This window comes from Microtus pennsylvanicus, chromosome 2 (assembly GCF_037038515.1).
Source record: "Microtus pennsylvanicus isolate mMicPen1 chromosome 2, mMicPen1.hap1, whole genome shotgun sequence".
In the NCBI taxonomy this organism is placed as follows: Eukaryota; Metazoa; Chordata; class Mammalia; order Rodentia; family Cricetidae; genus Microtus; species Microtus pennsylvanicus.
Window position 1 is genome coordinate 2,230,481 of NC_134580.1, and position 15,219 is coordinate 2,245,699.

Here is a 15,219-nt window from a genome sequence, read left to right on the forward strand (position 1 = left end):
GTAATTTTTTTCCACTGCTATTTGATTTCTTTAATTATATTACATAGATCAACATACCTTATAGAATTTGTAATGAACAGCAAATCCATTATTTAATTTTCCTAACTGTAAAAGAGGATGCTGCCTATTTTCATGTTTTAAAACATGACACCATGGAGTGAATGCCTAAGCCTACTTACCATAACCATCTTTAGATACCTTATTAAACTTGAAATAAGGGTTAAACTAATTTTGAAATGTCTTGATTAAATCTACATTCTATATATAACTTACAATTTACTCACATTTGGAAATATGTTTTCTGGGTTCTTGTATAATATGTAGAAATTTAAATTTTTCAGAAAACAGATAATAAAGCCAAATGATTTTCTTAAAGTTTCACACAAATCCAAGTAAAGAAATACACAAATGAGCACTTACTTTGGTATCGATGGCAATGCCCGTTCACCTTCTGGGAAAAAAAGGAAAGAGACATGAGTGAAATCCTTTAGAGGTGAGTATGCAGTCCAGTCCAGGAAGAAGAAGCTTTATTCTGGGATTAGTGACAATCCTTTACAGTCAATCCATTTCACTGATTCTATTTTAGGTCTTTAGAGATTTCCACCCAAAACTTGTAACAAACATAACTAAGTGTTGGGGTCACATTGTTAAAGATATACCCAGTCCTAATAAAAAGATATGGCAAGTTGATAAAACAGTTTTCTCAAATGACTAAGGGATTAAGGAACTCTTAAAATCAAAGACTAGGTGCCTTGCCAAAAGTCCAAACGTTCTACTTAGATAAAATGATTTACTATAAACACTTTGAATCTATGAAGGAAGTACAATGTGGATAGCTGCAAAAAAATTCAGAGATGAGAAGGGAAGCCCCAGAGCAGCAGAAAACACACATTTCCAATGGTCTTAGGAACCTCTCTAACCATTAATTTATTTTCATTGCTACTTCATAACTATAATTTTACAACTGACCAGTGTCTTAGTTCCTAAGACCATCGGAAATGTATGTTTTCCAATGGTTGAAACCCACAGGTGGAGAACCATCACACTATAGGATACCAGAAGTAGCACGTCCACATAGCCAGCTGAGACTCTCCCATCTATCCCTACTGGATGCTTAGCTCCCATGAGTGTCATGGTCCTCTTAAATAATGGTCTGCCTATAGCAGAAACTTTTTTCCCTTATAATCCAGTTCAAGCTTCATCCCTTACAGGAACCCTGCACTCTGTTTGGCGCCCTTATATTTCTGAACCCCCAGAGCACACTGTCACAGACTGTTCTCCCTTCCCTGATCACCTCCAGGGTACCTGGCCCTGAGGCAGCTCTCAGAGAGTTGTATGGTAACTAGCCTGGATTCTACAGAATAAACACAGCTCATGGCAGGACACACAGGCTCTAGTTACATTTCACTCATCTACCTGAATTGTTTTCAAAGACTGCTTTAGAAATCCATATCCACAGGACACCCTCCCTCATTCTTTGTATTATACTCACAAAACTCTCCTTTATTCTGAGGTGATAGAGTCTCATTTCTAGGACATTTTTATTCACTTACATCTTTGACTTCACATCTTGACATAGAATTTATTTTGCTCTTCACCTACTCTAAGTTTTTCAGGTGTACAAAAACAAAAACAACAAAACCAGGATAGAAACTTCAACATGAATTACAAGGGACACTTGAAAAAGAACTGGGAAGACAATCTCCAGAACTGAAACAACCAATGGTAACTCAGGAGCTACTCTAAGGGTTACTCAGAGCCCTGCACTGTCACAGTGCACTCCAGCTCAGCTTCAAGTCTGTAGGCTATGAGCTGGACCACTCTCCCTAGAAAAACAAGCATCTAGGTTACAACTCATCTGGCCTTCACATTTGCAGTGAAAACCTGGCTGCTGGGGTGTACTTGTCTACCAGTGCAGCAGGAATGAAAACAGAACCTCACCTTTCTGTGGTCTGATGATGAATGACTGCGTGGCTCCGTTTACCAGTCGGCAGTATCCATCTATCAGGTCAGCCATGTTCTCTGCAATGGTTAGGGATGGTGCCGTCACTGTCAGAGGCTAAAGGGAAAGAACAAGAAAGAGACATTATTGTTCTTCCCAGTAATCAAAGGGACAGCTGCACCATGACATCACAAGTCTGAATACACTTGAGTACAGAGGAATAGGAATGAAACATTTGCCAGATTTAAGTGAAAAAAGAAAATTGTGGTCTTTAAGAACACTATTCCCGGGATGTGTAATGGAGGACGCATTGAGAATGTAAGATAAAAAAGTACTGAAACTGAGGATCACTTTTACAAAAAAGGGGGTGGAGGCAGAAAAAATTATTTTTCTTTAGAATGTCTGACTTCTTGGGCACACTCTATGAGAAGAATTCAAGTAATAAGTTAAAGCACAACTTATTTTAGAACTTATATATAATAAAACTTTATGAACCATATCTTAATTCTCTATCATTAGAGGAAATTGGTAAAAATTTCAGTTTTCCTATATTTGTAACATGTTTGGCCAGAGGCTTAAAACTCATTTTCACATGAGGCAGGCTGTATTAGATAAACTGTCTAAGGATAATTTCTAAGTGTCACCTGAAGACAACAAAAGCTGTTTTTATTTTCACAACCAAATATGTCCTGGCTCACATGGATGTTCACTTACACTTATTCTAAATAAACGGGTTGCTTTGGAGAGCAGCACAAGTAATGCACTGGGTCTCTGCAGGAAACTGACCTGCAACAAGTTTTCTATATTCTATGCTAGGACCTGGTTATCTGATAAACAATTTTTTGATGTCAACTTTAGATGTCAGTTACTTGGGATCACTGGGCAGAACACTGGGGAAGTAGCCTAGTGAGGAGAGTTGAGGCACAGGCAAAGCTGTGTGCACAACAGCTCTAACTGCTTTTCAATATGCTCTGCCTGGAGCCCAGTCTTGTGTAGCTGAAGCTGAACAGTTATTTCTTCTACCATTTATTACTTTGTTCCTATTTTGTTTTGTTTTGTTTTTCTTTATTGGTGTTTTGAGGTGGGGTCTTGCTATGTGGTCCATGCTGAGAGCTGGCCTGGAACCAGAGGGCTGGGATGATAGCAGTGAGCCACTGTGTCCTGCCTTCCCATTTGTATCACACTGCTGCAGATGCTTTTATCACAATGACGGTCTAGAGAATCTTCCAACACTGTCCAGGAACAGCAACACTCATAGTGCACACAATTCTAACTGACTTCCTTGTCATTTCACAGTGGTCTGTGATTATACTTATACCAATATTCTTGATTTTTAAAATCTACTCCTCTCCTATCTTGGAGAAATTTAACCACTTTTTAAAATCTTTATACATGAGGAAATTGTGAGTCTGATTACCCATGAACACTTCATCCTTACCCCAGAGAAGTCATTTCTATACTACCCCATGGATCAATTGTTTTACTTTTTTAAATTAAATAAATAATTTAAATTATTAAATTAATAAATTAAAATAAATATATTTGCAGACAATATATTTTGGTCATGATTTTCCCCCCTCCTCCAACCCCTCCCAGACCCTCTTCACCTCGGCCCATCCAACTTCTCTTCTGAGTCAGATTCTTAAGAGCAAGAACCCCTTACCTCAGGAGCACCAGCAATTTTGAGTTGCAGCATTCCTTTCCTGTCTTTGTCTTCACTATTTGAATACTGAATGGTTTGTACTTGGTTGAAGTCCGCTAGGTGTGTGGGCTTTGGGAAGGAAAAGTAAAATGCTTAGGTCATAGAGAAAACCTCAGTTCCTGGGGTCAGTCAGTTCTTATGTGATTCTTTCTGGACCTAACCACAAACCTATTCTCCTCAAGACAGCCTTCCTAGTCAGGGACTCTTTCCTCTGGTGAAAAGTCATGCAACAGTCTTCCTTCCAGGTTTAGGCGTGCCTGACTGGTAACATCTTAAGGAGACCCAGATAAATGAGGGGGTAAGAATTAAGTTGCCTAACTTAATATTAGTATAGCCATGACAGGGCACAGACTAACAACACAGGTACCAGGCCTCATCTTTATAATAACCAGAAGATACAAACTGTACCCTGTGGGGGATCAATAAGAATTGAGACAGGTACTAGATGCTCCAAAACATTAGGAATAGCTTACCTAACTTGTACATAGGTTGCCGATTTCTTTACAGCAACACCGGTACCAATCCGTTTGACAAGACTTCTGTTGGCCCACTAATGCCCAATCAGGAGTTCAACCCCCATCTGAATCCAAATTCCCTTACCCTGCCCCCATCCTTTATCCCTTAAAAACCCTGCCATAGCTGAGCTCAGTGTTCTTCCTGATTCAACTGCTGTGTCAGAGAGGATGGAGAGTCCAAGCCCGAGCTCACAATAAAGGCTCTTTGCTTTTTCATTTTTTTATTATTATTTATTTATTAAAAATTTCTGTCTCCTCCCGGCCACCGCCTCCCATTTCCCTCTCCCTTCCCCAGTCAACTCCCCTTCCCTCATCAGCCCGAAGAGCAGTCAGGGTTCCCTGCCTTGGACTCATGGTGGTCTCTGGTAGGCAAATGGAAAGAAAGAAAGAAAGAAAGAAAGAAAGAAAGAAAGAAAGAAAGAAAGAAAGAAAGAAAGAAAGAAAGAGAAAGCTCGGGGGCTGGAGAGATGGCTCAGTGGTTAAGAGCATTGCCTGGTCTTCCAAAGGTCCTGAGTTCAATTCCCAGCAACCACATCGTGGCTCACAACCATCTGTAATAAGGTCTGGTGCCCTCTTCTGGCCTTCCGCATACACACAGATAGACTATTGTATACATAATAAATAATAAATAAATATTTTTTTTAAAAAAAGAGAAAGCTTATTCCAGAGAAAGGAATGAAGAAAACAGAATGAACCACTGCAATAAACTACATGCCCATTTCAAAAAACATCGTAAAATTCTCGATGGAAGCAGATATTGAAATAGTTGAAAAATTACAAGTTAAAAATATAGTACTGCATTTTCAAAACAATGAAGTACTATAAAGAATGCATTCACATGATCTATAACAGGACCTATAAGCAGAGGATGGAAGAACAGGAGCTACTCACAATAAAATCTAATCAGAAGAACAAAGGGTTTCTGTTTGTTTGTAGACAAGGAATCATCATCAAGGTCAAGGTGGCCTAGAACTCCCTCTAAGTGTCCAACCTGGCCTCGACCTACCAGTCTTCATACCTGCCTTCATTTCCCAAGTGCTACTATTATAAAAATAATATGCCTCAGGAAATAATATAAACTCAGGAAAAGTTCTTTAATAATAGTATATATCTGGTTCTGGATAATACCCAAAGGGAAACTGCCCTCAAGCAGGAAAATTTATTAACTTATGTAGGCCTTAAATTTATGCATTCCACATATACTGTCATCCTTAAATACTTTTCAGGTCATGGCATTAAGTTACACATTGAACAATTTAGATGATGTGAGAGCAGGAGAACTGGCCCAGATTCCTGCTGTTTGCTACAGTGGGTGAACTAGCTGAGGCAGTGCTAGAGAGCTCGCCTAGGTGGTGATGATGAGGAAAAGCTGGCAAGCTGACCAACCCAGCTACCACACAGGCCCAAAGGTAGCCAACCCCAACACCCACCTATGAACTGCTAGAGCATGCTAAGGGGCTGTACCTGCAGATCCAAAATTACAGGATCTCCATGACACAAGGCAACAACAGGATATCCAAGAACAGTCCCAGTGAGGACCCATTATCAAGGGTATAGCAGAAACCAGAGGACTCAAACTAGACCAATGACTCACTGCAAGAAATACTTACAAGTAAAGATGTATGGTCTAAAGAATATACTGTGCAACTCACTGGACCACACTACAAGTTCCACACTGAGATTTTTTGTTTTGTTTTGTTTCTTGATGTTACTTTTAAATTTTTTGGGGGGAGGGGGTTGCAAGGGTAAAGGGTGGAAACAAGGGGATGGGAAGATGAGTGGGATAGGGACGCTTGATGTAAAAGCCACCAAGAATCAATAAAAAAGTTTAAGTAAACAAATAAGGAAAGAGAGAGAGAAAGAGACAGGAGACTGAAAGACTTGGAAGATGGGAGATTTATACAGCAAAGATGCTCTTAAGAATACTGGTGTTGCCTTTTTCAAATAGTTGGTACCCAGGATCATCTTGCCCTCCTGGCAAAATTACGCTTCTAACATGATAATAGGAGCTATTCACAATGAAATCTAATCAGAAGACCAATGGGCTTGTTTGTTTGTTTGTAGATAAGGTATTATATAGCCAAGGCTGGCCTGATAACACATAGGGGCATACCAGGACTTAATAGTGGCTGTGACCCTATGCTGCCTCTTTGAGGCAGATTATTTGATATGGGGATGAGCCTAATGGCTAATTATAAATCGGATTACATTATTTTGTTTTTGGAATTGAGACTAATTGGGGAAGCTAATCTGCTGATGGCTGAAGAAAGTGAGTAAGCCTTAGCAGACACTTTCTCAGCAAGCCTAAAGTTCAATAACAGCACAAATTTTCTTTCTTACAGTTTCTTACAAGTCTGGTAAGTGTCCTACTTATCTTCCAAATGGACTGGAAGCAGTGATACTTGAGTGAAACTCTGTGTTATGCACTGAATCTTGGGAAGAGAGATCATTTTATTTTCTTCTGTGACATAGCATTTATTGAGAAGTCAACCCATGACACCTGTCAAGATAGTGGAGAGGGAACTGGAGTGGGTGGGAGTTCTGAGATTGGTATGTTTAAATATGAGATTGGGGAGGGGAAAAAATGGAAGAACAAAGGAAAACATTTCAGATTCCCAAATCTGTGAGGAGACAAAAAACAAAGAAAAAGACATCTACACTGGTAACACAGGCACAGTCCAAACAGTGAACACAAAGAGCCAGTTTCCATTCCCAGGATGCTTGCTTTACATCAGATTAACAGAAGAACAAAAAGTGCTTCCAACTTACTCAAATGTAAAAATTAAACCAGGTGCGGTAGCTTAAGCCTATGCTTTCAGCATGTGAGTGGTCAGAGGCAGAAGATTTCCACTGAGTGTGAATGGCCAAGGTCACACAGTCAAAGCCAGCCAGGGATACAAAGTGTGACCCTGTCTCAAAACAGCAACAATAGCACCAAAACAAAAACAAAATAAAAACAAATGAAATGGGAAAAATGACAAGAACTATAAAAATGGTGGAATCTAGAAGTAGGAAAATTCCATGCCCACACCATCAGTGACAGAAGTTTTCCAGCCTTTCTTAGAAGTCACCTGTCAAATTCTTTTCAAGTTAAAAAAGATTCACTCGGAATCTCTTCCACAAAAGAGAGAGCAGTAGTTTCTAAAAAATACATGTAAAAGAACACTTACTTCTGGGCTCTGAGGCAACTGTGCAGTGGCTAAGACTGTTGTGTAAGTATGAATACCTGACCTCAAAGTCCTACCACCCATGGGAAAAGGCCAGGCATGGCCATGCATGCTTGTAACCTCAGGGTTGCAAAGGAGGAGGGGTGAACAAGGCAAAATGATCCCAGGAGAACACAGGCCAGTCAGCCTAGGCAATGAACTTCAGGTTCAGTAAAAGACCCTGTCTAGAGTGATTAAGGAGAAAAATGATAGAGGAAGATGTCTTCTTCTGGCCTCTGCGTGCACACATATGGGCACATGTACCTACCTACTGACATCAAAAAAATGTATGAACCAATGAGCAAACAAATAGAGAACACTTATTTTAACATGGTATTGGGGCAGAAATCTGAAAGTTAAGTGACTGAAACAATCCCAGGTGGCCATCAGTGTCAGGTAGACTGGAAGACAGGTTCACAAACAGGCAGAGGATATGTACTTGCTAAGATCCATTTCCATCCCATAGACAAGAGTGAGGAGAAAAGCTCAGAACAATTACTGTCGCTTATATGTGGGCACAGTGGGGGCAGAAACTTCTACAGAGAAAGGACTGTAGGGCAGAAGCACAGCAGAGTGGGCACGAACAGCAAGGAGTACAGGCGCAAAGTCATACCAAACACACATACAAACTTGTGATCAGAAACCTATACCAGTGAAAAAGCACACCTGCTAGTGTGAGCCCACAAGGAAGAGCTCAGAACCAAACTCTGACCAGCTGTCCAAACAGGCTCACACCCTCAACACTAGGCATTGCAACTTGCACACATCATACAGCACAGACTCCATGCATACACTCCATGCATTCCTGACTATGAATGCCATCAAAGAGCTACAGTCTGTTTGGTCTTCTTTGCAAGCCAGGCCAGAGCATGGCACAAAGCAGGTGCTCAGCAGCATTTGCTGAAGCACAAAACAGGAAACACAGCACTGAGACAAACTAAGGATTTCTCTCTCTCCAGTTTTTTACCTCGATGAGGTAGCAAGGGAAACAATGAATTCAGAATTTAAAATGATATATTTTTCTAGAACTAACTCAGGAAGGGTTATTTAAAACAAAAATCACATCCAGAAGTTAAAGACCTCACAAAGTAAGCTGGAATGGCCCCATCAGTTTTCACTCACCCCCTATTTGTTTTATTCATTTCCCTTCAAGGCTAAGGAATTCCAAAAGCAATAAACTTAAGTGTCTCCAACACCCCCCACCCCCAGCAAGAAGACCATGTAAAGAATGAATAGGTTTCTGTGTAGAGTAAAGTCTTTCATGGGAGTGCCCTGTCCAGTCCTTAACCTCACTCCTTTGAACCCACAACCAAACCCATGAGTCCTTCCAGGAGCAGACTTACATTGCAGCCCTTGTCTGTCAGGTAACTGATCCCTTCTTCTGGGCCAATCGCTAGTTCCACAGAAATAATCCAACTTGACTTTAGAAGATCAAACCGGTGGGAACAGGGATGCCAGAAGGAAAAAATGAGTTTAGATCTGGAGTCATGAATATATCGAAAAGACTTAGGTTGGGAAAGGACATGGTTTGCTGGTAATCTATCTAACCAAATAAGATAAATATTTATAACGTCATTGACCTAAGATCTACTGAGTTTGGACAAGACTAATTGTGGTCACTTTTGAATCTGGAAAGCAATTTTTCTCTAGGAAGATTATCTCAACAGGCAAACTAGTCCTTGGAGAACAGCTAACCAAATTGAAGGCCAGAATAAAAAAACACATACTTATGAATACAGGCACATTATTCAAAAGATGACTTTATTATCTAATTAATATATTTTCTTCCTGCTTTTCCCCTATGATTTTGTGTCAAAACAGTATTTTTGTTTGTCAAGAACTATGACAAATTAGTTTCCCTTCAATCATAAATGTAGATAAACGTGGAAAAGAAAAAGCAGAAGAAACCAAATTAGTCCCCATCTTCCAAGGTCCCACACACTTACCCCAAGAGCACACTTGAAGCATTCTTTGTCAAATCTGTACACCGGAGAGAGAATCTCAAAGAATTTCAAGATGCTTTCTTCTCTATTAAGGTTGGCAAACTGCCTAAATGTTTGCTGGATCAGTTTTCTTAGTGTTTTGGCCTGAATAATGAAGTTACAGAAAAATATGTTTCAAATCAACCAAGAAAAAAATTTCAATCATAGTCATACCATTTACATTACTACAAAAACTCACTTGCCAAATAATTAGTAGAGCATTAACTATTGTAAAATCCACATTTACAAACTTCGTCCAGTTTGAAAGGTATAGTTGAACAACACAGGACTCCATTCTTTCAACAGAAGCTTAAGGCAACAGTGTGCAAAGCAAACATGTGGCAGAGTCATTAAACCATGCACCACAGGGGACCATGGCCCAGAAGTAGAAAGGGAAAACATTCACATAGGCACTCACATGTTCCAATACCATTTTTGAATGTGCACATACAATTAACTTTAAAAGGCCCTTATTCTTGGATCTAAAAAGTGAAATTTCAGAACACTATTCTTTGTAAGGAGGATCTTCAAAACCATTAATTCAACATACGGAATAATTTTACAAACTGTGGTATGTACTTTTGAAACCAATATTCTATGCAGACTATAAAACATTTTATGGAACTAGTTTATAGGGGTTGAAATCCTATCTTACTGTTACATGACAAAGAAAACAATCCGTATGTGCAAAACATGTTTCATTTGCATGTGTGTAGAAGGGAGAAAAACTAATATCTGCAGTGCTTTACCTTGCAAAGACAACCACTGGCTTCTGTTTCTTTTACTCATTTGAATACTGTGTACCTGGGAATGGAGCTTCCCAGGTAGCATGCTCCTGATCTTCAGTATGAGAAACAAAAAGAAGGCAAGGAAACAGTAACCCCCACATTGAGGTTTGAAGAGAGAGAACCAATGTAGGCATGAACTTAGTTCCTATACTGCTAACACTGATTCTACTTCCTTGGGTAACCTTGAGTGAAGAAGTGATGTTTTTTGAAGTAGGTTTTTGATAGAAATGCCAACAGCGGGGGGGGGGGGGGGATATTAAGTTAGAGGTTTCCTACTAACCCAGGCAAGAAGAAACAGTTTATATAGGTAGAGAAGCAGAAAAGAAATCAAAGGTAGTCAGACTCTGATTTTATCTTGGAATGTAAGATGCTACAGGCAGGAACTGATATTGAACTGACAATCAAAAACAGGAGGAACAATTTGGCAGGCAAAGGCTGGAAGAATATCAGGGGCTATCAGGAGTCCAAGTAGATCCATCATACAAGCTGTTGGAACTGGAAGTAAGTATGCAGTGGCCAGCACAGCCCACAGAGGAAATGAAACCTAGAATTCTGACGGACCAAGGTCAGAGAGGTAGGCTAAGTGATCTGCTGAATCTTGACAGTGAAGAGGAAGTCGAACAGCTGAGGCCCAGAGAGAGCTGTGGCTGCTAAGGCAGGTAAAGGAATCAGGAGGACACGGCCTTCTCTAGTAGGGTTACAAAGGTAAAGCCTGTTGAAGTGACTGCAAAGATCTGGAGTCAGAGAAAGTGTTGCAGAAAGTGAGCCAGGACAACAGGAAATGTGGTTACATGATGAAGGGTGCAGTTACTGAAATGAAAACCAGAGGAGAACAAAGAAGATACCAGGAAGAAAACTGACCATAGATGAGAGAACAGGCTGTTACAAGGTCACAGACCACATGTGACTTGTTTTAGATGCCCATTCTGCTTTTGTGCATAAGGGGTGGTGAGAGGGACAAGAAGAAGCAGAAAAACTACATCTGGTCACACCACAGCAGGCCAAGTAGGCAACCAACAGATTGGTGAGAAGGATGGCACTGTGCATGGCAATGGTTAAAAGAGAGGAGTAGAGCGACTCAGGTGGTTACAGACACAACATTTGCTAGTTAGGTGGACAAGAAGCAAAGAGAAGATAGCCAGGAGTCAACAGCTAGCTTGTTAAAAACACTTGAATTCAGATGGAAGTGAAGCAGAAGGGAAACAAGAAAATTCCCCTCATCTGAGCAGAATTAGTTCTCGCTTTGGATCAGGCCTTTACTAAAGAGAATTAAATGTGTGCAATGTCAGTAACTTAAAATGCACTGTACTCCGAACCTACGGTGCTTTTAAGAGAAAAGTCATTCTGGGAATACCTACCAAATACTGGCCTTGACTAAGATACTGACAAAGGTCAATTCTTGTCAGACTTAGAAATCGTCTACCTAAGAATGCTTCATTATGAAACTAGTTCACATGAAGAGAGAATGACTATGAATGTGTATGAATCATTAAGTTACACCACCAAGAACTGTTATTCTTCAGCCTTATTAATCATTTCTCATTAGTCAACCTGATGATTTTCAGAAGCTGTTAGCCGCATGAATGACTAGAGTTTCTCATATAAATGTGTATGTTAGGCTAAAGAAAAATTGCTGTAAAACAATGAAAGGCTAAAGACATATTAAAGAATCACATAGCAGTCCCCAGGCTCAGTACAGACACATCAGTAGTGTACACAGTGCCGCTTCAATCTATAGAGCCTGGATTCAAGGGCAAGTGCCTCAAGCAGAGGTCAGCTTTCACTTATTATTTGCTTGTTTGCATGATTTTGAGATAGTCTTAATATGTGCCTTGGCTGGCTTTGAACTTGAGATCTTCCTTCCTCAACCTCCCAAGTATCCGGGACATTGGTGTGAACCACTATGCCTGATGCTAACTTGTGTCTCTCTTAATGATGTTCTAGGAAGCCATCTTATTGTAACACTTAGGAACTGAATAGATCCTTAAGACCTCTCAACATTTGTAGTTTTAAAACTGGATTTCTGATGTGAATAGTACATAAATATATTAAGGTTTGACTGTTTTGACTTGTAATTTACACTTAGGTCTACCATAGAGCTGTTAAGTTGGCAGGCAGAATTTCCTCAGTTCTGCCCCTTGTACAGCCAAGAAATAAACATCACTGTGACACAATTCACTGAACCTGACTTGACACAGAACTCACCAGTATTCATTACCTGCCCCCTCCTATTCAGACTGTATAGGCATTCACATTGCTAGTTTCCTTAACTGAAAACCTATTGGCCTATTAATCACTCATGACCTTGATACCTTTGAGAAGGAATGATGAGAATGGTACAGTATCCCGAGCTTTATTGGTGTTACTGGAGTAGTAGTGATTTTAATCAAGTATCGGAAATGTAAGGGACCTTGCCTGTTATTCTCAGCATTCAAGGCATGTGCAGTCTGTTCTCTGTTCTTAGCACCATCACAGCTCAGTCAAGTTCTCATGATTTGATAATCTCTTAAGCATTCAAAGGGAATGTTAACTAAAATCTTCTAGAGGTCAATAAAAAAAGTAACTTTGAGAAAAAAATTACATACCTTATTAATGGAAAAACTAACATTAATAAACCCAGACACTCAATATGGACAACTCCAGAACAAACAGGAGCTCAGGTTGTATTTCTTTTGGGGTTGTTTCTGAAGGTGGGACTGGCTACAGCTACTATGTGTGAATAGGGGCTTTATAGCAGTACTAGTCTAGGGAAGTCTGCTGGAGCTCTCGAAGGAATTTATGTAGCATGGGGAAAGATCTTGGCCTAAGCCTAAAATCTCTCCTGATTAAGCTATTGAAAAAAAATCAAACAATATTTAAATTTAAAAATTAAGAAATTTCCTTTTCAATAAAAGGGCATGTGAGATGTTTCAGTTGGTAAAGGCACGTATTGTGCTGGCTAGTTTTATGTCAACCTGACACAAACTAAGTCATCTGAGAGGAGGAAATCTCAACTGAAAAAGTTTCCGTTTTTCAGGCATAAGCAAAGCTATAAAGCATCTTCTTAATCAGTGATTGGTGTAGAAGACCCAGCCCATTTGGTTGCCAGCCTGCACTGGACTCTATAAGAAAGCAGGCTGAGCAAACCATGAGGAACAAGGAAGTAAAGCAGCATCCCTCCATGGCCTCAGTATTAGCTTCTGTTTCCAGGTTCCTTCCCAATTTGAGTTGCTGCGATGGCTTCTCTCAGAGGATTCTGTCAGGATCAGTAAGCAAAATAAACCTTTTCCTTTCCAAGTTGCTTTTGGTTGTGGTGTTTAATCACAACAATAACTCTAAGACATCAACAAGTCTTACAACTTGACAACTTGAGTTTGATGGCCAGGTCTCTGATGGTAAAAGGAGAGAGCCAATCCTACAAGCTGTATGGTTATTTTCATGTGTATTGTGTGGCATGCCCAAGTATACATACGCATGTATGTGTGTATGCACATATATACAAACTATGACAGACATTCAAACACTAATGAATGTAAAAGAATTTTTGAAGCGAGCATATTAAGAAAATGGTTCTCAAAACCTTTTTCATACGTGAGTCTGGAGTATCTTCAGGCTAACAGTAGCTAAAAATTACCTCTCCTTACATCCAAATATCCAGCAGCAGAAAAACACATCTGCTCTGACTCAGCCTCCTATACCTCTCGAAGTCTTTTAGCCATCTCCAGCCATCTAAATATGATAACTACCCCTTGAACCGCCCTTGATCACTATTTACTATTTCTGCTTCTGTTTCTTGGCTTTCAATCTGTCTTGAGAGTGCTGTCTGGTCTTTCTTATTCCCCACTGTAAAAGCTGAAGGCCTCTACCTCAGCACTTAAGTCCACAGAGAGCACTGGCCATAGTGGTCTTACATTGACTCAACTCAAACTGTAAACAGGGCTGAGCCAGATTATACTACCAGATGTAGCTCAAGATCCCAGAGAAATGCATTATGGAGTATATCACGACAAAAGAGGCCAAGAAAGGTGGGGCTGGGAAAGGCCTGCAGAGTGTGGCAGCAGACAGCAGTTATTACTGGGGTGGCATGCAATCCTGTTATCTTCTCATGTGTTCATGCTCTTGTCACATGTCCCTCTCTCTGGATTCTTCTCCACTTTGTTTTTCAAATTATTGTTCATTTTCATTCTTTCATTTAAATAAGATCTATCAAATAAGCTATGTACCTGTTGCAAGCCAAAATCATTGTGTGAAAATATAGTATATGAGGACAAATACAAACTAGTCAATAACTGCAAAATTACAAATTCATTAAAAAAAAAAGCCCCTTAGAGGCTGAGTAGGGTCTAAGATAGAAGAGATGTTTTCCATCTTTGCAAGGACATGGTAAAGAGGGAGGTCAGAGCAGGAGAATCCAGACATGAACAGGCTCCACTGAGCTTGTATCAGTATCTCCCTAACAGAGGCACTCACCCATGGTCTGTACCCAAGTTCCTGTTTTGAGTATAATCATTGTTTGTAAATCTGAAACAGTGTCTTAAACTCCCAAAGACAACAATGACACTCATGCTGTTTTTTACACATAAAAATCTGCGGAGAGCCGGGCGATGGTGGCGCACGCCTTTAATCCCAGCACTCGGGAGGCAGAGGCAGGTGGATCTCTGTGAGTTCGAGACCAGCCTGGTCTACAAGAGCTAGTTCCAGGACAGGCTCCAAAGCCACAGAGAAACCCTGTCTCGAAAAACCAAAAAAAAAATCTGCGGAGACAGCAGTTTTCAGAGGCCACCAAAGGCCCCATCATTTGAGAATCACTGACACATGAAACACAGCCATAAGTGAATGCTGGCTAGAATATCTTCTAATCAATAGCAATGTTAACTTGTAGGTGCTAAGGCTTACCCTGTTTCAATGTCTCCAGTCCTTCTATTGCTGGGCTATCTCTGACTGGAGTAGAGGGAACCTCTGTCCCATGCCTTTATGGTTTTCACATTCAACAATCCAGATAAACCAAGGTTCTTCCTAATCCAAGAGATTGCCAACACTCCCAAGGAACACAACTGCCATTTTCCAGTTCCCGTACATAAAGTTGCCAACCCTGATTTAAAGTT

At 40.2% G+C, this 15,219-nt stretch overlaps 1 protein-coding gene across 17 annotated transcripts in view; it reads right to left on the minus strand.

The window, feature by feature from the left end:
• Positions 1-15,219, minus strand: part of Ptk2 (protein tyrosine kinase 2) — a 212,388-nt gene that overhangs the window by 97,106 nt on the left and 100,063 nt on the right. For all 17 annotated transcript variants that reach the window (XR_012909540.1, XR_012909539.1, XR_012909538.1 and 14 more), the window contains 5 exons: positions 9,312-9,452; positions 8,709-8,786; positions 3,606-3,713; positions 1,942-2,059; positions 421-451 (listed from right to left, as the gene is read on the minus strand). Coding sequence is in view for 11 of the 17 variants with exons in the window: in XM_075959490.1 (XP_075815605.1) it covers positions 421-451; positions 1,942-2,059; positions 3,606-3,713; positions 8,709-8,786; positions 9,312-9,452 (476 nt within the window). In the remaining 6 variants the exon portion in view is untranslated. The remainder of the gene's footprint in view (positions 1-420; positions 452-1,941; positions 2,060-3,605; positions 3,714-8,708; positions 8,787-9,311; positions 9,453-15,219) is intronic.